Source organism: Malania oleifera, chromosome 1, assembly GCF_029873635.1.
Source record: "Malania oleifera isolate guangnan ecotype guangnan chromosome 1, ASM2987363v1, whole genome shotgun sequence".
Lineage (NCBI taxonomy): Eukaryota > Viridiplantae > Streptophyta > Magnoliopsida > Santalales > Ximeniaceae > Malania > Malania oleifera.
The window spans coordinates 127984667-128007694 of record NC_080417.1 but is presented as its reverse complement, the minus strand read 5'-3'; the positions used below and the strand labels follow the sequence as shown (position 1 = coordinate 128007694).

At 39.6% G+C, this 23028-nt stretch overlaps 1 protein-coding gene and 1 pseudogene across 1 annotated transcript; one reads left to right on the top strand and one right to left on the bottom strand.

Annotated features, from left to right (window-relative positions):
* Positions 1-1346: 1346 nt before the first annotated feature.
* Positions 1347-1465, top strand: LOC131147454 (5S ribosomal RNA; annotated as a pseudogene).
* Positions 1358-22335, bottom strand: LOC131151135 (uncharacterized). The gene is made up of 8 exons (XM_058102379.1): positions 21977-22335; positions 21162-21217; positions 20956-21080; positions 13355-13514; positions 12221-12657; positions 11584-12096; positions 2690-2792; positions 1358-1833 (listed from the first exon to the last, which is right to left on the bottom strand). The coding sequence occupies exons 1-8, from the start codon at positions 22214-22216 to the stop codon at positions 1698-1700; spliced, it is 1770 nt and encodes a 589-aa protein (XP_057958362.1). The 5' UTR covers positions 22217-22335; the 3' UTR covers positions 1358-1697.
* Between the last annotated feature and the right edge of the window lie 693 nt (positions 22336-23028).

The following is a 23028-nucleotide window of genomic DNA, read 5'->3' as shown; positions in this document are numbered from 1 at the left end:
GAATATGAGAAAAAATAAGAAGAAATTTTTTTCCATACCAAGTTATGAAGCAAAGTGAAAAAATAAAAATAAATATATGGTATGTGAACAAAGGTTTAATTTTACTCGATGATATTTGATTTTACTTTTTAATCATATTAAATTAATTTTATTTTTTAAATAATATTGATATGGAAAGAAAATCATTTAAAAATGAATTTCTTACTTTCTTCCTTTCTTTTATGAAAAAAAAAAAATTATCCAAACAATGACTAAAAATTAATCAAATGGCCACTTACGTTTAGAAATGATCAATCAAATACTCAAATTATGTATTTTGTTAAAAGAAGCTCTATTAGCACTCCAAATATATATATTATCGACACTTCACATTTATTCTTTTGTTTATCAAATTATACATTTACCCCTTAATTTCCCAAAGAAATGACTCAGCCCTTTTTTCTCTTATTTTTTCACTTACAAAGTTAAAAGCCAAAATTTAAAATTGCCACTTAATATATGATAAAATAAATGTGGAATGTGAATGATATTTTTTGGAGTGTCCATGGCGCCCTCTCTTATTAATTGGGCACATTTATTATAATCCTAATGATTAAGTAAATTAAAATACATGTTTTTAAAATCATAAGTTAGAAAAGAAGAGAAAAGATTAATCTCCTGAAGTTTGATAAAAAGATATGAACTTCCCTTTTCAGTTTTAAAAATTTCGTAATTTTGGGACACTCATACCTCCACCAAACTTCTCTTGTTACCACACATAAGAGGAGGTCTAAGTTTATACTGCAAAGATCAAGTAAAAGTCTCTTAAGAAGTTCATGTCTTAAACCAAATGACAATTTCACTAACGAATACTTCTCAAACTTGAATTGGCAACCGTCTACCAAGTTTTAGTATAATTGACTCAATTAAAATTGCACATTTGTTGACATTAACCTAAACAAACAGGCCTTTTCCAGGTGCCCTTTTTTCCTGTACATCAAGCTTGATCACTGCAACAGCACATAAGCAGATTAAAACAAAATTACCAAATGGCCTTTACTTAGCTTGAGAGAAAAAGACATTCCAAGTCCAAAATTTATAATGGCTCAATCCCATGGCAACGTTCGTAGCCTAACTTGAGCACAACTTTGTTTATTATAATGGTATATTTCAAAAATATATAATTGCTAATTTTTGAAATACAAAGAGTATTTCCTTACACCAAGAAAGATGGTGAAAACCAACAGTGCAGAAGAACTTTGAACAAGAGTTGATATTAATGTCTTCAAATTTTGGTCCACTACACCTACCCCACAGTTGTAAAAAAGCAAAGCATTCAAGAAAGCAACCACTTGTCACTTGTCTATGAGTACGATCATACCAACACTAATGCACCGGATCCCATCATAACTCCGCAATTAAGCGTGCTTAAACAAGAGTAGTATTAGGATGGGTGACCTCTTGAGAAGTTCTCGTGTTGCACCCTTCTTAAAAAAAAAAAAAAAAAAAACCCAGCTCATCTATAAATCAACTACGCAGAAAAACAAAAATACATTGCACCCCTCATATTTGGCAAGTGTGGAAGAAAGATGACACAAAAAGAACAACCAAAAATGAAATTAGTTACAACTCAATCTATAATTACACGGGCAAGGCTCCCAAATGAGAGAATTAACTACTGACTTGCTCATGCATGTTTCACCCTTCATGAATCCCCATCATACTTTCTTGAAGAATGACATGATATTCCCTTGCTTTGGATCCTTTGAATTCCCTGCCTTTTTGGTTCCTGGTCTGCCCACCGGATTAGATGGGGCAGCGCTTCCCACCGCTGGAGACTTAGCCACAGGAGGCCTGGTTTCAAATTCACAGAAATCAATACTTGAAGCAATTGGCAGAAGCAAGAGGCAAATATTCACCAAGAAAATAATTTTGGCATATCAACTTCCGTCTGCCAGAATTTACAGCACAGAAGGTAAAGCTCCAAAAAGCCATTCTAAAACAACCGACATGAACACCTTCAGCAACTACTAACTAATAAACATGCTCTTCACAGATTATTGCCCAAAAAGACACAAAAAGCAATTGGATATCACAGCCCATCTGCATGATATATAAATAGTCAGTCTCATGACTATCTTATCACACAGTTAATTTGGTGTGCTTTACCACAGCATCAAGTGTCACTGTCACCCCCCTCTGCTAATAAATTAAACAAGTTTCGCTCCATTTCTTTCATCCTATAAAATGAAAATAATCATTAAAAAAGAAGGGCTCTAGTTGCTGTTGGATGAAGCAGTCTTTATGACATGATGTTGGTATCTAATGCTGGTTAAGTCCTTACAAAATATGGAAAAGAAGCAGCCCTCCAGAATATAATAAAGAATGGCAAAGCAAGAAGAGGGGGTGGGGTTAAGGGAACAGCTTTACACAACCCTTTGGGGGGATTCTATAAGGTTCACCAAACAAGTATTATTTTCTTGTTCTGAAAAGTATTAATAGACAAGTATTCTAAAGTAATCTCCAGAGTCTGGCAATTCAAATACCAAACAGAATTAATCAAAGCAAGGTTAAGCAGCTCACAATGATTGGCAATGCCAACTTTTATGAACAATTTAAACATGTGAAAACAAGTAAATCTACTTTTCCGTAAGATCAACTAATTAGAAGTCACAAAACATAATTAGAAATGAAAAAGATTTAAAATGACCTGTTAATATTGTTTGCATCTGAACTGTTATTGGCTTTCTTCTCTGTGCTACTGGTATCATTTTTTGGTTGTGTCTCCTCGCCCTCCCAGGCAACTTCAGTAACTGAGCATAAAAAATTACAAACAAAAAGGTGTCAATAGGATAACATTTATGTTTTTTGCAGTTCGTCCTAACATAGCAACCTGTCACGAGCTAAGCTTGTTCAGGGCATTATGCTTGCCTGTGACCGCTTATCTCGTGTGTTTGGGATGGGTTTCCATCATGTAAATACTAGTGTAGGGTTATTTTCTAGTATTTCTTTCATTGTAAGCCAAATAAGGCAGTATGACTCCTCGGTCACTTTGATGTTTCCTAGTGCTAGAGTGAGAATGGCCTAGAAAGCTCTTTAGGGGAGGGTGAGTGTTCATCAATCATTGTAAAACTCACTAGCAATTGTCAACGTGCTTAGCCTACTTGCCTCCCTCGCTAAGTACAACATGTCAACGGAGGATTTGTTAATGAATTACGTTTGCTTCAATATTTACTGCTTGGTTGCCACGGCTTTCATGAATTGATTATAATTTCCGCTGCTATCTGATTGAATGTTAATGAAAGTGTTCCGTGGATGAATGTTGGTAAACAAAAGGCTGGCTAGTTAAGCAAGAGTGCTTTAGCTAGCGCCGCACGGCCCTTCACAACGGTGTGAAAAAGGCGGACCGTGACATTTGGTATCAGAGCCCAAGTCGGTGACACTTGGTGAGAGCCCAAGGTTGAGTTGCTACGTGAATTCGATTGCCTTCGTTGTTGGGTTTGGAAAGCTTTGGTAAGTGACCATGGCACCAAACAATGCTGAGAGGATCAGCGTGCTGGAAGCACAGGTTGAAGAGTCAACCAACACTATGGCCGCGGAGGTGGCCCAGATGAGAGAACTTGTTGATGAAGTGAGGGGATCACAAAAACATCAAGCAGGTTTGATAGGCGACATGTCAGAGGACTTTCGCCACACTGTGGAAACTTTGCAAGCCCGGATGGCAGATCTGGATGCAAAGATGAATGTGATGGTTCTTACTATGGGGAACTCCAACACTCCGGGAGTTAGCAAGACCAAGGTGCCAGAACCCAGGACGTATGGGGGTGCCCGAGATGCCAAGGAGTTAGAGAACTTCTTGTTTGATGTGGAGCAGTACTTTCGCGTTGTGAGGATGGCCTCAGAACAGGCAAAGGTGGATACTGCGACCATGTACTTGGTTGGTGATGCCAAACTGTGGTGGCGTACCAAGTACAGAGAAATTGAAAATGGAAACTGTGTGATTGATAGTTGGGCAGACTTGAGGAGAGAGCTCAAGGCCCAATTCTTTCCTGAGAACGTTGAGTATAATGCAAGGAGAAAACTGAGAGATCTCAAGCATACGGGTTCAATCAGTGAATATGTGAAACAATTTTCTGCTTTAATGTTGGATATTCGGGATATGTCGGAGAAGGACAAGTTGTTCTATTTTCTAGAGGGGATGAAACCGTGGGCAAGAACTGAACTTCACAGGCAAAGGGTTCAAGACTTGTCAACTGCACAAGCGGTTGCAGAACGCTTGACAGACTACGCTGGTGATGAGACCACTTCGTCCAAACGGTTTGGCGGAGAGGGAAACGGTGGAAAGTCTTTCAAGAATGGCAAACCCAAGAGTGGGGGAGCCGACCCTAATTCATCAACCTCACAGAAAGCTTCGTCGTCTCGAGGGTTCAACACACCCAATGGAAAGGGGAAAAGTAAAATTGAGTGTTTCTTGTGTCGAGGTCCTCATCGAGTTTTTGAGTGCCCTCACAAAGCATCACTTAATGCCTTACAGGCTTCCATTGTAGAACAGGCAGTGGAAGACGATGGGGAAGAGGATGAAGCCCCGAGGGTGGGTTCAGTGCGGTTAGTGAACGCATTGGAAAAGCAGGCCAAAATACCGAAAGTTACACGAGCAAAAGGGTTAATGTTTGTGGACTTGAGGATAAATGGGAAGAGTACTCGCGCTATGGTGGATACGGGAGCTACTCATAATTTTGTTTCGCAGTTGGAAGCAGGAAGACTCAACTTATCCTTAGAGAAGGATACAGGACGCGTGAAAGCAGTTAACTCTGTAGCCCAGCCTACTCTGGGAGTAGCCAAGCAAGTGGCTATAAAGCTTGGACAGTGGGAAGGTCATGCGAATTTCACAGCGGTGCCATTGGATGACTATCCAGTCATTCTGGGAATGGAGTTCCTAATGGGGACGAGGGCAGTGCTGATGCCTTCGGCTGGTTCCCTGTGTCTGATGAGAGATCACTCGTGCATGGTGCAAGTCGTTGTGTCACGGGCTAAGCTTGTTCAGGGCATTATGCTTGCCTATGACCGCTTATCTCGTGTGTTTGGGATGGGTTTCCATCATGTAAATACTAGTGTAGGGTTATTTTCTAGTATTTCTTTCATTGTAAGCCAAATAAGGCAGTATGACTCCTCGGTCACTTTGATGTTTCCTAGTGCTAGAGTGAGAATGGCCTAGAAAGCTCTTTAGGGGAGGGTGAGTGTTCATCAATCATTGTAAAACTCACTAGCAATTGTCAACGTGCTTAGCCTACTTGCCTCCCTCGCTAAGTACAACATGTCAACGGAGGATTGTTAATGAATTACGTTTGCTTCAATATTTACTGCTTGGTTGCCACGGCTTTCATGAATTGATTATAATTTCCGCTGCTATCTGATTGAATGTTAATGAAAGTGTTCCGTGGATGAATGTTGGTAAACAAAAGGCTGGCTAGTTAAGCAAGAGTGCTTTAGCTAGCGCCGCACGGCCCTTCACAATGGTGTGAAAAAGGCGGACCGTGACATTTGGTATCAGAGCCCAAGTCGGTGACACTTGGTGAAAGCCCAAGGTTGAGTTGCTACGTGAATTCGTTTGCCTTCGTTGTTGGGTTTGGAAAGCTTTGGTAAGTGACCATGGCACCAAACAATGCTGAGAGGATCAGCGTGCTGGAAGCACAGGTTGAAGAGTCAACCAACACTATGGCCGCGGAGGTGGCCCAGATGAGAGAACTTGTTGATGAAGTGAGGGGATCACAAAAACATCAAGCAGGTTTGATAGGCGACATGTCAGAGGACTTTCGCCACACTGTGGAAACTTTGCAAGCCCGGATGGCAGATCTGGATGCAAAGGTAAATGTGATGGTCCTTGCTATGGGGAACTCCAACACTCAGGGAATTAGCAAGACCAAGGTGCCAGAACCCAGGACGTATGGGGGTGCCCGAGATGCCAAGGAGTTAGAGAACTTCTTGTTTGATGTGGAGCAGTACTTTCGCGTTGTGAGGATGGCCTCAGAACAGGCAAAGGTGGATATTGCGACCATGTACTTGGTTGGTGATGCCAAACTGTGGTGGCGTACCAAGTACAGAGAAATTGAGAATGGAAGCTGTGTGATTGATAGTTGGGCAGACTTGAGGAGAGAGCTCAAGGCCCAATTCTTTCCTGAGAACGTTGAGTATAATGCAAGGAGAAAACTGAGAGATCTCAAGCATACGGGGTCAATCAGTGACTATGTAAAACAATTTTCTGCTTTAATGTTGGATATTCGGGATATGTCGGAGAAGGACAAGTTGTTCTATTTTCTAGAGGGGATGAAACCGTGGGCAAGAACTGAACTTCATAGACAAAGGGTTCAAGACTTGTCAACTGCACAAGCGGCTGCAGAACGCTTGACAGACTACGCTGGTGATGAGACCACTTCGTCCAAACGGTTTGGCGGAGAGGGAAACGGTGGAAAGTCTTTCAAGAATGGCAAACCCAAGAGTGGGGGAGCCGACCCTAATTCATCAACCTCACAGGAAGCTTCGTCGTCTCGAGGGTTCAACACACCCAATGGAAAGGGGAAGGGTAAAATTGAGTGTTTCTTGTGTCGAGGTCCTCATAGAGTTTTTGAGTGCCCTCACAAAGCATCACTTAATGCCTTACAGGCTTCCATTGTAGAACAGGCAGTGGAAGACGATGGGGAAGAGGATGAAGCCCCGAGGGTGGGTTCAGTGCGGTTAGTGAACGCATTGGAAAAGCAAGCCAAAACACCGAAAGTTACACGAGCAAAAGGGTTAATGTTTGTGGACTTGAGGATAAATGGGAAGAGTACTCGCGCTATGGTGGATACGGGAGCTACTCATAATTTTGTTTCGCAGTTGGAAGCAGGAAGACTCAACTTATCCTTAGAGAAGGATACAGGACGCGTGAAAGCAGTTAACTCTGTAGCCCAGCCTACTCTGGGAGTAGCCAAGCAAGTGGCTATAAAGCTTGGACAGTGGGAAGGTCATGCGAATTTCACAGCGGTGCCATTGGATGACTATCCAGTCATTCTAGGAATGGAGTTCCTAATGGGGACGAGGGCAGTGCTGATGCCTTCGGCTGGTTCCCTGTGTCTGATGGGAGATCACTCGTGCATGGTGCAAGTCGTTGCAATGAAAGGAGACGAAGGGAAGTCCCTTTCAGCCATACAACTCAATGAAGGATTGGGTCAGGGTGAGCAGACACGTCTAGCCACGGTGGTGGTAGACAAAGAAGTAGGCCAAGAGATGGAGCCTACGACCATCCAAGCGGTGTTGGATGAGGATAAGGAGGTGTTGCCGGATAAGCTGCCTCACAATTTGCCTTCACGACGGACTGTGGAGAAAGAGATCAAGTTGTTATCAGGAGTGAAACCACCTGCTAAAAGGCCATGTTGGATTGCGCCTCGAGAGATAGTAGAGTTGGGGAAACAGCTTGATGAAGTGGAAGCGGGATGTGTTCGCCCTTCCAAAACACCGTTGGGAACATCGGTGTCGTTTCAGAGGAAACATGAAGAGCATCTACGGAAGGTGTTCGACAGGCTGAAGGGAAACAGTCTGAATTTGAAGAAGGAGAATTTCTCTTTCGCTCGGCGGAGCAACAAATTCCTTGGTCAAGTCGTTGAACAAGGTCGTATCCGGAGGGGTATGGAGAAGGTAAGGAGGATTCAAGAACGGAAGATCCCCACAACAGTGAAGGAGTTGCGTTCCTTTCTTGGCCTTACTGGATGCTGCAGGAAGTTCGTTAAGGGGTATTCGCGGAGAATGACTCCAATGACAGGACTACTGGGAAGGTATTATTGGCTGCACATGCGGGATGATGTGGTTGATTATACCAAAACTTGTCTCACTTGCCAACAAGACAAGGGGGAGCGGAAGAAGTATGGTACCTTCACGGCCGCACCAAAGTACTGTTCGGCAGAGGGGACGACACAATTGTTCCGTGCGACTATTGTGAAACATTGGGGTTTTCCCCAAGTTATTATTTGTGACCAAGATTTAATGTTCACTGACAACTTCTTAACAGGGTTTTTCAGGATATTCAGGTCACATCTTGACATCTCTTCGAGTTATCATCGACAGACAGACGAACAGATGAAGGGATTCAGAGAGCTACTAGATGAGTACTTGCGCCATTGTGTCAATGACAACCAGAAGAATGGCGTGCAACTACTTGATGTGGCTCCATTCTGTGGCAACGCCCAAAGGCGCTCAACAACCAAAAAGAGCCCTTTTGAGCTTGTTATAGACCAGCTGCCGCTGTTACCTCACACAGTGGGCGAGCCGTACAGACGAAAGAGTCCTAAGGCGTACATCTTCACCAGTGAAGGGAGACAGAATGCAAACTTTGCCCAAGCCTATCTGGAGAAAGCTTCTAAGCAGATGAAGAAATGGGTAGAACAGGAGAGAAAACCGCAATTTCATGTCAATTGCTTCAAGCCATTCAACGCCAACACTAAAGGCCTAAGCAGATGTCAGTCAAACAGCGCAGAGTTGAAGACAGTGCGACCTGACAGACATGATGTTGAAGAGATCCTTGCAGGCAGAAAGTTCATATCCTCAAGGAAGAAGCGGCAGAAGTTCCTAGTGAAGTGGAAGTGCCTTGATGACAAAGAAATCAGCTGGATTTCTGCGGAAGATATTCAACTGTTCGTGGACAAATTTGAAGTGTACCTACTGCCAAAAGTCTACGAGGACGTCGACCGCATAAGTGGGGGAGAATGTCACGGGCTAAGCTTGTTCAGGGCATTATGCTTGCCTATGACCGCTTATCTCGTGTGTTTGGGATGGGTTTCCATCATGTAAATACTAGTGTAGGGTTATTTTCTAATATTTCTTTCATTGTAAGCCAAATAAGGCAGTATGACTCCTCGGTCACTTTGATGTTTCCTAGTGCTAGAGTGAGAATGGCCTAGAAAGCTCTTTAGGGGAGGGTGAGTGTTCATCAATCATTGTAAAACTCACTAGCAATTGTCAACGTGCTTAGCCTACTTGCCTCCCTCGCTAAGTACAACATGTCAACGGAGGATTGTTAATGAATTACGTTTGCTTCAATATTTACTGCTTGGTTGCCACGGCTTTCATGAATTGATTATAATTTCCGCTGCTATCTGATTGAATGTTAATGAAAGTGTTCCGTGGATGAATGTTGGTAAACAAAAGGCTGGCTAGTTAAGCAAGAGTGCTTTAGCTAGCGCCGCACGGCCCTTCACAATGGTGTGAAAAAGGCGGACCGTGACACGTTGCAACGAAAGGAGACGAAGGGAAGTCCCTTTCAGCCATACAACTCAATGAAGGATTGGGTCAGGGTGAGCAGACACGTCTAGCCACGGTGGTGGTAGACAAAGAAGTAGGCCAAGAGCTGGAGCCTACGACCATCCAAGCGGTGTTGGATGAGGATAAGGAGGTGTTGCCGGATAAGCTGCCTCACAATTTGCCTTCACGACGGACTGTGGAGCAAGAGATCAAGTTGTTATCAGGAGTGAAACTACCTGCTAAAGGGCCATGTTGGATTGCGCCTAGAGAGATAGTAGAGTTGGGGAAACAGCTTGATGAAGTGGAAGCGGGATGTGTTCGCCCTTCCAAAACACCGTTGGGAGCATCGGTGTCGTTTCAGAGGAAACATGAAGAGCATCTACGGAAGGTGTTCGACAGGCTGAAGGGAAACAGTCTGAATATGAAGAAGGAGAATTTCTCTTTCGCTCGGTGGAGCAACAAATTCCTTGGTCAAGCCGTTGAACAAGGTCGTATCCGGAGGGATATGGAGAAAGTAAGGATGATTCAAGAACGGAAGATCCCCACAACAGTGAAGGAGTTGCGTTCCTTTCTTGGCCTTACTAGTTTCTACAGGAAGTTCGTTAAGGGGTATTCGCGGAGAATGACTCCAATGACAGGACTACTGGGGAGGTATTATTGGCCGCACACGCGGGATGATGTGGTTGATTATACCAAAACTTGTCTCACTTGCCAACAAGACAAGGGGGAGCGGAAGAAGTATGGTACTTTCATGGCCGCACCAAAGTACTGTTCGGCAGAGGGGACGACACAATTGTTCCTTGTGACTGTTGTGAAACATTGGGGTTCTCCCCAAGTTATTATTTGTGACCAAGATTTAATGTTCACTGACAACTTCTTAACAGAGTTTTTCAGGATATTCAGGTCACACCTTGACATCTCTTCGAGTTATCATCGACAGACAGACGAACAGATGAAGAGATTCAGAGAGCTACTAGATGAGTACTTGTGCCATTGTGTCAACGACAACCAGAAGAATGGCGTGCAACTACTTGATGTGGCTCCTTTCTGTGGCAACGCCCAAAGGCGCTCAACAACCAACAAGAGCCCTTTTGCGCTTGTTACAGGCCAGCTGCCGCTGTTACCTCACACAGTGGGCGAGCCGTATAGACGAAAGAGTCCTAAGGCGTACATCTTCACCAGTGAAGGGAGACAGAATGCAGACTTTGCCCAAGTCTATCTGGAGAAAGCTTCTAAGCAGATGAAGAAGTGGGCAGATCAACAGAGAAAACCGCAATTTCATGTCAATTGCCTCAAGCCATTCAACGCCAACACCAATGACCTGAGCAGAAGTCAGTCAAACAGCGCAGAGTTGAAGACAGTGCAACCTGACAGACATGATGTTGAAGAGATCCTTGCAGGCAGAAAGTTCATATCCTCAAGGAAGAAGCGGCAGAAGTTCCTAGTGAAGTGGAAGCGCCTTGATGACAAAGAAATCAGCTGGATTTCTGCGGAAGATATTCAACTGTTCGTGGACAAATTTGAAGTGTACCTACCGCCAAAAGTCTACGAGGACGTCGACCGCATAAGTGGGGGAGAATGTCACGAGCTAAGCTTGTTCAGGGCATTATGCTTGCCTGTGACCGCTTATCTCGTGTGTTTGGGATGGGTTTCCATCATGTAAATACTAGTGTAGGGTTATTTTCTAGTATTTCTTTCATTGTAAGCCAAATAAGGCAGTATGACTCCTCGGTCACTTTGATGTTTCCTAGTGCTAGAGTGAGAATGGCCTAGAAAGCTCTTTAGGGGAGGGTGAGTGTTCATCAATCATTGTAAAACTCACTAGCAATTGTCAACGTGCTTAACCTACTTGCCTCCCTCGCTAAGTACAACATGTCAACGGAGGATTTGTTAATGAATTACGTTTGCTTCAATATTTACTACTTGGTTGCCACGGCTTTCATGAATTGATTATAATTTCCGCTGCTATCTGATTGAATGTTAATGAAAGTGTTCCGTGGATGAATGTTGGTAAACAAAAGGCTGGCTAGTTAAGCAAGAGTGCTTTAGCTAGCGCCGCACGGCCCTTCACAACGGTGTGAAAAAGGCGAACCGTGACACAACCCCATGCAAAAAACGCAGCAGATAGATATCTTCAACTTTCCAACAACACGTCAATGGTTGCTAAAACAATGAAGTTTTACAAAAATCTCAATAATTACTTTTTAAATTTTGTTTGTTTGTTTGTTTTTTTTGTTTTTAAAGAAACAGGATAAGGAAATTACCAAACTAAGCCAAATACCATAAAACCAGACCTCTCTGCATGAAAAGGCACACAGTTAGATATGGTCTTACCTTCCCTCCCACGCTCATCAATCCGCGTCTTCAAAACTTTTCTCCTTTTCGGTGAATTTGGAGCAGCATCAATCACTTTATCGTTCTTATTTACATCATCGGTAGAAATATGGCTTTGGGTCTTCTCTGAAGAGGAGGGCTCAGAACTGTTGCTTTTGCTGATGACCAATGAATCTTCTGCCAACGATTGGTCAGACTTTCTGTTAGTTGCTTTATCCTCCTTGACCTTTGGTTTGTCTTCTATCTTTCCACCACAATTCAAAATGTTTTTCCCTGGAACCACAGATTTAGTACTTTGTTTCAAATCAAAACGTGATTGCACTTTTGGAAGGTCTGGCGATGCTAAATTGACTGCATCTTCATAATCATTTTCTTCATCTGAGAAATCAAAAACAACCCTCCTCTTTCTACCACTTTCACCATTAGAGGCTCTTTTAAAATTGGCATCTTCATCATCATCACTGCTCCCACCCTCTACTGCTTCTTGAGCACAAATCTGAGCTTCCGCACTAACTGACAGCATGTTAAAAATTTTGTGAAGTAGGTCAGACAAGATTCAGAATTCCAAATTCTCCATTATAGCTGGACAAATCTCAATTTGATTTTTTTCTAAGTATAAAAGCAAATAGACACAAACCAGTTGCATTTGGAACAGATTTATTAGTTTCTGCTGGTGCACAACTGGGCTTTGTCTTCGCAGAAGCACGGCCCCATAGATTAGTTAATAAGCCTCCAGTTCCAGAAGAGCTTTTATCATTCTGGCCTTTCTTTTTATTAGCAGGCAAGGGAGGAACTTTTTCTTTATCTGCAGGAGGCTTGCTAACCTGGTCATGGACCCCAGCACTATTGCTTTCACTTTTGATATTTGTTACAAGATTGGTTGACTGCCGAACACCTTCGGTGCTTGATTGCTGTATTTTCCTCCGCTGAGGTTGTGGAACACTTGCAGTTTGAAGTACAGAGTCACTTTTAGACAGCCCTGATACTCCTGCAGTTTTGGGATGTGGAGCCACAATGGTTACAGGTGTTCCATCAGCATTGCGCTTGACAAAGGAATTAGAAATCCCACAAAACCTGAAGGAAAAATTTTTTGTGAGCATCAATTAGGTAGAGGCAAAAGACATTACAGAAACACTCCATACTTTTTGACCAACCAGAGGATAACCTAAGTCAAGTTCGCAAGTGTATGCATCATAGTCGTCAAATTGTGTAGTGTATTGATACCATAGTTGACACTTGGCAGGTTGATGAAACATGGGACTACAAGATTGACAACATTGCAACATACACAAAAAGTTACCTTACTATTGCAAAGCATATACCTTTAAAGTTTTGCAAGTGGTGTTTCCAATCAAGTTCATGTATGCAAAAAAGGAACAGAGGGTTAATAGACACTAACTGGGAACATAATGTTAATAACATACCATATCCAGTATATCATACATCATCATGTGTTGAAAGTACAGTGGAATTATCACATATTTCCAGGTAAAGTAGATACAGTGAATGATACATATTGATTTTCTCAAAAAGAAAAGATATCATATCCTCTATTTGAAAGGAAAGTATGAAATATAAAATCTTCAAGATGTGCAAAAGTGAAATAAAATGCTGAGCTTAGCGCAGGATCGCCCAAGATATAGAAGAAATCAACACCTGTTAAGAATGGGACCCAGAGGCATAGTCAACCTTTTTAATTACTTCAGTTACAGTGACCATAAACCACACACTAAACAAATAGATGTGCCAAAATACAAAAAACGCCTCATACCTATTATCTCTCAGGCAATTATCAACTGCTAGCGGCTGCCTAAAGAGCTCTTCTGCTTGTACAAATTCAGCATTCCAAAGTGCAGCTGGATCCTTTGGGATGCAAGGTTGCACACTATATACCTGAACTGAGCAATTGCCATCAAATTCTTCTTTAACTTCTGCAAAAAACTCAGGATAAAAGAACACAACATTAAATCTTTTTTCCTAAAATAGACAACAAACAACCATAAATATGATGTTAGTGGAAACAAATGGCCACAAAAAAGATAAAAAAAATTACAGGAAACTGTTGGAAATTTTCCAAAATTTTCCAATCAACTCTCCTTGAATATAGGAGAAATTTCTGTAATTATGTAAATATTCTTAGGAGACGTTCTAGAATATATTCTTAGGAGATGTTCTAGGAGATTTTTTAGCAATTGTCATTCTTTCCTTTATTATTCCTTCCTTTTAGATTATCCTTGTAGTCTATAAGACATTCAGATTGTACCCTATTTTAAAATAATAAGGAATACTATTTCAATTCTTCTCCACTTCTAGATGGTACCAGAGGCTAGTTTTCTTTTCCTTTGGGCAGTCATAGCCTCTAAACCTAGGCCTTATTGCCTTAACCCTGTTCAGCCTCCATTATGTTTGAAATTTCTAAAACTTCCACCATGGCCAGACCTGAAACTGTGGTCAACACCAAAACTGAAACCAAAGTAGGCCATACTGAATCCCATTCAGTCCAAATCACAAATATCCATCTCAATGAAGCCAACTTCTTGAGATGGTCTCAGTCAGTTCGAATGTATATCCGCAGGAGAGGTAAGATTGAGTACCATACCGGTGAAACCAAGGCCCCTAACAGAGCAGACCCATCTTATGCTATATGGGATGCTGAAAATTCCATGATTATGGCTTGGCTTGTGAATGCAGTGGATGAGGATATTAGTGCTAATTACATATGCTATCCTCCTGCAAAAGAACTCTGGGATAATGTTAGTCAGATGAAGTCTGACCTTGGAAATTATTCTCAGATTTATGAATTGTAGCAAAAAATTGTCAAGACTCAACAAGGGGAAGACAGTGTGACTAAATATTTTAATGTCCTTAAGGGACTGTGGCAGGACTTGGATCTATTCAATGATTATGAATGGAAGAGCCCTGATGATTGCAGCTACAACAAGAAGGTGGAAAATGCAAGAATTTTTAAATTCTTGGCTAGACTCAATGATGAGTTTGACGAGGTCAGGAGGAGGATTCTTGGTAGACAAACTCTGCCTCCAATCGGAGAGGCATTTTCTGAAGTGAGATGAGAAGATTGTCGTTGAAATGTTATGCTAAAGAAAAAAGAGGCTGATGTAACAGTGGAGAACTTGGCCTTGGTTGCCACTAATCCTACTATTTTGGCTGTTGCTAATGCCTCTGCAGAGCTATCATATCCCAATAAAAAATCTCTAGTATGGTGTGACTATTGTAATAAGCCATGCCATACCCAAGAAACCTGCTGGAAACTACATGGAAAACCAGCAAATTGGAAGAGCAGCAAACCTGGACCTGGAAACAATCAAGCGATTCCTAGAGTAAATGAAGCCCAGACCAATGTTCTAAATTTAGAGTAGAAGGATAAACTTCTTCAACTGCTGAAATCCAATCTGATATCCAGTACTTCTAGTGGTTCTTTGGCCCAAACAGGTAATATGCCGAGTGCCTATTCCAGTTTTTTAGCCTTTGCACCATGGATTATTGATTCAGGTGCATCTGACCATATGACCACTATATCTCAATTGTTTCAATCTTATTATCCTTGTACAGATAATAAAAAGGTTAGGATTGCAGATGGGAGTCTTTCATCCATTGCAGGAGCAGGTTCAATTAGAATTTCCGGAAAAACAAAATTAAAATCTTTCCTTCATGTTCCTAAACTTACTTGCAATCTTTCGTCTGTTAGTAGATTATCTTTTGATTCTAATTGTCGTATCATATTCTTTGATTCTCACTATGAATTTCAAGACTAGAACCCAAGGGCGGTGACTGGCAGTGCTAGGATGATCGATGGCCTTTAGTATTTTGATGATACCCTATTCAGCAATAAACAAGCTCAGGGCTTGAATGGTAGTAATAGTTCAATCCCTATGCGTGATCAAATAATGCTTCGACATCTTAGATTAGGGCATCCTAATTGTTCTTATTTAAAATATTTGTTGCCTAGTCTGTTTAAAAATTTGGACAGTACTTCTCTTCATTGTGATGTTTGTCATTTATCAAAAAGTCATCGAGTTCCTTATAATTCAAAAGGCTACCGTGCATCAAAACCTTTTTATTTGATTCATAGTGATGTTTGGGGTCCCTTTAAGGTTACTACCTTATCCCTAAAAAAATGGTTTGGCTTTTATAGATGATCATACTCAGTTTATTGGGTATATTTGATGAATGGAAAATTTGAAGTTGAAATATTATTCAAAAATTTTTATAGTATGATTGAAAATCAATTTCAACCAAGTTTTGGAAAATTTTTTGAAAAAAAGAGGGATTCAACATCAATCCACGTATCATGACACCCCACAACAAAATGGCATTGTTGAAAGAAAAAATCGTCATTTACTTGAGGTTGCACGGGCTATAATGTTTTCTATGCATATTCCAAAATATTTGTCGGGGGATGCTATTCTAACTGCTTGTTACCTTATTAATAGAATGCCTACCTGTGTGCTGCAGTATATCACTCCTTTGGCATGCCTAAAAAAATCCTTTCCTGATAATAGGATAATTTCTGATTTGCCTCTAAAAGTATTTGGATGCACTGTTTTTGTTCATATTCCAGCTCATCTTAGATCTAAACTTGATCCTAGGGTTGGAAAATGTGCGTTTCTTGGATATGCTCCCAATAAGAGAGGGTACAAATGTTAGAATCCAAAAACCAAAAAAATTCACATTAGTATAGATGTCATTTTTGTTGAAAAACAGTCTTACTTTAACCAAACTTATCTTCAGGGGGAGAAAGAGAGTAGTGAAGATAAGTTTTGGCAAACTTCTATACCAATGCCTAATGTTTTCCATGACAATGACATCCCTCTACAAAACATTCAAAGAATTGAAATTTTAAATAGTGAAAAGAATAGAAATCCCAATCTGCCTGTACAAAGCATAAGGGAATCACAAACAGGGGGAGAATTGCTATAGAGTAATCCCTCTTCTGAGCTTCCTGTTTATGCTAGAGGCAGGTACTGTTCTAATACTAAGGATCATCCCACAATTTTAGAGCAGAATCAATCATCACTTCCAAAAACTGGTCATTTGGAAATCCCAAGTAATCCTTCTACTACACTTCCAGTTGATCAATCTATTGACCTTGATATACCTATAGCCATTAGGAAAGGAGTTAGAACCTGTACCACACACCCCATTGCCAAATATTTATCATACCACAGACTCTCTCATAATCATAAGGCCTTTACATCCAATATTTCTCACCTATTTGTTCCAAGGACCATTTAGGAAGCTATGGATCATCCGGATTGGAAGTTCATAGTTCTTGAAGAGATGAATGCACTATGGAACAACAATACTTGAGAAATTGTTGATTTAGCAAAGGAAAAGAAAATTGTATGTTGCAAGTGGGTGTTTACAATTAAATGCAAGGCTGATGGCAATATAGAAAGATATAAAGCGAGACTCGTTGCAAAAGGGTTTACACAAACAGTTGCTCATGAAGATCAAATTTTGGTTATTGTGCCTTTGTTGGTGGATATTTGGTTACATGCGAACCAAAAAACAAAATGTGGTAGCTAGGAGTAGTGCAAAGGCAGAATTTAAAGCAGTTGCTCAAGGAATTTGTGAAGTGTTGTGGATTAAAAAATTATTGGAAGAATAGAAAGTCACTAATCCACTACCTATGAGACTGTATTGCGATAACAAATCTGCCACAGCCATTGCTCACAATCCAAAGCTTCATGATAGAACAAAACATGTTGAGGTCGACAAGCATTTTATAAAGTAGAAGCTGGACAGTGGACTAATTTGTTTACCCTATATCTCTACTATTGAACAAGTAGCAGATATACTTACAAAAGGACTACCAAAGAAGCAATTTGAAATTTGATCGGTAGGCCGGCTATGGAAGACATCTTCAAACTAGCTTGAGGGGGTGTGTTGGAAAGTTTCCAAATTTATCCAGTCAACTCTCCTTGATTATAGGAGAAATTTCTGTAATTATATAAATATTCTTAGGAGATATTCTAGGAATTCTCTCCTTTTGTTATTCGTTCATTAATTATTCTTTCCTTTTAGATTATCCTTGTAGTCTATAAGACATTCAAATTGTACCTTATTTTAAGATATTAAGAAATACTATTTCAATTCTTCTCCACTTCTAGAGAAACATACACATGACATTCTTTTTTAGAAAAAAAGTAAGTGATGTCATGATGTAGAACAGAAAATCGGCAATGGATGAACTCATTGGAGGCCATTAAGGAGAATAAGATAAGGAATTATTGGATTTCAGTGCAATAGAGAATAATTAATTAGGCTTACGTTTATTTGAGCATTTGTTTATCATAGACTTGTCTTTAGTGATAATTTCATTATCTTTAGGGGTTTATGTAAAATTTCATGTAATTTAAGCTTTCTAATAAAAAAGCTGTGAAAGACATGTAAGGGTTAGTTTTGATGAATTGAATTGAGAAATGAAACTGGGTTCTTCCCCTAATTGTATCTCCTTCTTCCTCTTCCTCCTTCTTCTTCCCCTCCCTTGTAGTACCTTGCACTGCTAAAATTATCCTTCACTCACCTCTCTCCCACATTCTATCTTGGTTGTAATTCCTTGATGTTGTCATGAATCACACTCAATAGGCAAATTTATGGTTTGATTACTATTAATTATCATTCAGAAAACATGCAAGGCATATGTATTTTCCAACTAGAAAGAAAATTAAAGTTTTTTCAAATAACAAGATATCTAGAAATGATCACAATAAAGATCAAACATTTACTCAATATTTACCTACTATTTTATTTTTAGGAGAAGTGATAAGGAATCATTCCATACACAGATGCAACTGTTAATTATTTATCATTCAGAAAACAAAAGGTGGGGCATTAAAAAGGGAAAGGTTTTTCTTCTAGACATTTCTATATATTTTCCCACTCGATAGAAATTTTAGAAACTGGAATCCATAGGATTAAGTTTGTTTTGACAAACAAAAGAAATTTTATTAAGAAAATGAAATTGATACAAAGAAGAGAATAAGACATCCCTCGAGAAATATACAAAATCAAAAAGAACCATAGAACAAAACTAAGGGAAAACATGCGTGGCGCACACAATCATAACACTAAGCCAATTAAACCATCCATTTAGACCAATCCTGCCAGTATTCCATAAAAATAATTCCCTTCAAGCAATCTCCCAAGTAAGCCAATAAAGATGCAAGGAAACCTGTCCTATTCCAAAGCAATTGCAAAGAAAGAACCTGGCCCTTAAAATTGGGCATTTCTTTCCAACCAACCATCCCAATTCATTGAAAATGCTGCCACAAATCCATCAGCATCCTTTGAAAAGACAAAAAAAAAAAAAAGGTGGGGGTGGGCAAGCTAAAGATAAGATACACAATCACATCACACGTTTATTCGCAATTTCATTTACCTTTTATTATATGTTACAAAAACATTCATAAATTTATTTTCCAAGAAGACAACATGTTCATTAGTGTGATATCCAGCTTATGCATGCCATTAAATGTTTTTTATCCATGAAATATCACATATTTAGATCCTTGAAATCTTTGCTTGGAAGTGATTGAGTTTTGTTCACTAACCGAGGACACTTAGAGAAGCTTGAATCATATACTAATGCATACTAGGCAAGGTTAACTTTGTCTAAGGTAATTTAGTATTTGGAGAAAAATAATTTGTCGGTATCCAATCTACATAAATGGTAAATTCCAGGATTACAATGCATTGAACTTGCACAATAGATACTTATCTAATTACAAATATTCATAAAGATTAAAGGTTTTGAGAATGGTGATCTTAGGGGGCTCTATGCTGATATTTAGACAATAATCAATATTAATATTAATCTAGTTTAGCAATAAGATCAAACCAACATAGACTAACGGACACTTATGTCAAAAAGAAGATCAATGCGTGTTTAAATTTTATGCCATTTGATGTAGGACAAGAAGCGAGTATTTGGTTGGATCATTTTGACCCAATCTAGAGGCCTATATCAAAGAATAGAGCATCTGGATTATAGGGTCCTAAGCCCAAATGTGCTAGTTAATTAGTGGTTTATTATGTGTCTTTAGTTTGCTTATAGTAGGATTATGTGTTTTCAAGGCTTGTTCTAAATATTTGTGTCTTTGGGGTGTGTTTGTACTTTCATGTGTATTTATGGGTGTATGTGCAATTTCTCGTATTATAGGTTTTCTTACAACTAGAGTGTGGAAGTTATGTAGGAGGTGGTTGTTGTTGGAGACAAACTAGCATCTTTCAGATTCGGGCGATTTGTCATAAGCAGCTTTGTATTTTGGTTGTTGATGCTTGTAGTTATACAATGCAGTTTTTGAAGAAGCTGTGAATAAGTTAAATTTGGAAGTTGAACCTCATCCCAATCCATAAAGAATTTCTTGGTTGAACAATACCAACTTGAAGGTCCATGATTGTTGCTTGTGATATCCTTGTTCTCAACATTTATCATATCCTTTTGGGCTGTCCATGGTTATTTAATAGTAGAGCTAAGCATGATGGATATGAAAATTCATATTCCCTCTCCATTGACAAGAAGTATAAGTTGATGCCATCTTGAGCTCCTCCACTCACTAAATTGAAGTGGACCTTTGGTTCCTTTCTTAAGCGAGATAATTCTATTCATGGTGATAGACTCCTTAGTACTTTCCCTTGACTTGACAGAGTCAAGTTCTTCATAGAAGGAGGGAATTGTTGTAGGGGGAAAAACAAGTGTTTGGATGGATCATTTTGATCCAATTTGGAGACCTACAATGGAGTCAAGTACTTTTCAGAAGGAGGAAATTGATGTAAGGGGAGATATGGGTATTTGGATGGATCATTTTGACCCAATTTGGAAACTTATGTCAAAGAATTGGACCAATGGATTGTTGGATCCTAAACCCAAATGTGCATGGTTAATTAGTGGTTTATTACTTCCCAGTCCCTTCTCTCCTCTATCTCTTCCAACATCTATCTCTACCAATATCTTTCTTTGTTCCAATTCTTGATGCTGTACTGCATCATCATTTGTAACTTAGGAAGCAATTAGGTGATTTTTTTTTTTTTAATAATAAAAGGGTGACTAATAAGGCAATCCATTCCATTATATGCAAGTTGGGTTGCATCACGTCTTTGTTCAAGCTTAGAGCGACTATTGAAAGACATATATTGCATAGTGTTAACTAATGTAAATGACAATATGCAGTTTACAACCCTAATGAAGTGAGGTGATATATATATATATATATATATATATAAAATCCTTCATTCTTCTCTCATCTTTTTCTCCTCTTTGCATTTCTTTTGTCTTCTGTTTTTTACCCCTTTTATTTTTAAATTTAAAACATTTAACAAGTTCAAAATTATTACTATAGAAAATCTTACCTGAAAGTTTAGGCCCAGAAACAAGCTTTATATGATAAATTGGCGGATCAGTCCTCAACCAGCCAGCCAAAGTATACGCTACTTCCAATCCACTCCCATGTTTCTCAACAAATTCCTGAAGCAGCCTAATACAATAAGAAGAAACTAATTGGAGTATTGTATATGGAGGAAATTCCATGTTCATTCTTGTTGAATACAGTTCATACCTCTTTGCAGAATTTGATGACACCAGAAAATTGCGACTCAACCATTTGTAAGAAACCTGAAAAGTAAAGTCCTTCATTGTAAATTACCATAGCAATCTCAGCTTCCAACAAAAGTTTTATTTTACAACCATCATACCCTCGGATAATAAGGCAACAATTTGAAATGTAATTTCCTTTACAAGTAAAGCTGGACAAAAGATAATCATATGACATTTAGAGGCAAGAGAACAGAAACTGAAGAACTCATCATAACTCCACTGCATAAGATAACTATTTTGCCTCCATCAAAATTTAGAAAAGAGGAAATTTTAGCATCTGCAAGCCATAGCAAACAATGTAACAAGAACACAGCACTTTCACCAAGTAACCACATTAAAAAGAGCATTGAACCTAACTGCAACACATGATGAAAGATTTTGCGACAAGATATCAAAATGCAACACCTAGTGCACAAAGTTCCTCCACTATCTTGGGGTGTCTAGGTAGAACATGACTTAGGCAACCTTATCATGACAATTGTAAAACCTGTTTCAGTGACTTGAAGCTGTGGTTTGTTTTGAGAGTAATGCTGTTACAGTTGGGTTGAGGCTTGCCCTAACAACAACATACAAGAAGAAATAGAGAAAAAAAATAGCAAACAGGGACACAATTGGAAAATTTCGCATGGCACCACACAATAATATCTGAACCTGCAAAAAGATAAGTGCAAAATCTACCTCTGGTCACCGACCAGAAACAAGCCTTATACGGCAGCAAATAATAGTATGTACAATTCGAAGAACATTTGAGAGCGACAGCGAGAAAAGTGATTGTACCACTTGAAGCTTATCGGAGACGAGAGCTTCTATCTCGTCCAGCAGGCCTACGGTTTCGACATGGGACATGGTCGACGAAGGGAGAGAGAGAGCGACAGAAACCGAGGAGAGGCGCGGAGGAGGAGAAGAGCCGCACCGAGGGTTCGGATTCTTGTTTGGCAGTTTCCCGCCATTATTCTGCCTAGGTATTTTACCTTCGCGGCTCCCAATTGTTATGGACCGGGCTGTAACTTCTGGCATAGCATCGGTGGTCCAACGGCGGCCCAATAGAGCCCAAGTAGGATAATGAATATTGGGCTCGGGCCCAATATATGCACATTCGATAAGATGTTGAGCTTGAAATTCTTGATATCAAAATTATTGACTGTAATTCAATTTGTTTGGTTATAAATTAGTAAGAGGCATTAACTTGCTTTAAAATTCGGTAAAAAAACATGGACCTGTCCTTAGATTTAATAATTTCACAAACCTCTCACGTTCAACTAAAAAGATTAAAAAAAAAAAATCTCTTAAAAAAATCTTTTGAATGGTTTTAGTTTCGGGAGGTTTGTAGGAATTCTAAAATCTCAAGATAGGCTTGTGAGACCTATGAGATCTCAATGAAAACTCATTATTTTTTTTTACCGAATCTTAAGAAATGTCAATGTCCTTTATCCTGATATTAAATATAAAATACATATAATGCATAAGTAATACTAAATATATGGATAAAGCATGTTAATAAGACTTGTATAGTACAAAAATAACAAAAAAATAAAAAAAATCTTGACTAGCCTTGCGAGTTGGTTCCAGTGGGCATACATGCAGCCTTGTAAAATTCTTGTATAACATTTTAGTTCAGATTTCAATTTCTGAGCTCACCCCTAGTGTTGAAAACAAAAATCTTGTGTGGATCCTCATCCAATAAAGCATTCCGACGATTGATTGTTGCAGTAGATGCAACTAGGATCTTGTGATGGATCGAACAATAATATTTTTTTTGTTTTAACAATGAAAAATTAGTACACGTGCCGTGGATATAGACTGATTGATTATGCTTTTCCAATGATCCA

Coding starts and splice junctions, on each gene's coding strand:
- LOC131151135 (XM_058102379.1), bottom strand. CDS start 22,216: ATGCCAGAAGTTACAGCCCGGTCCATAACAATTGGGAGCCGCGAAGGT. Junction 2,793..11,583: donor TGATGAGCGTGGGAGGGAAG/GTAAGACCATAT, acceptor TTTTATGCTCAG/TTACTGAAGTTGCCTGGGAG. Junction 1,834..2,689: donor GATGCAAACAATATTAACAG/GTCATTTTAAAT, acceptor ATTTGAAACCAG/GCCTCCTGTGGCTAAGTCTC.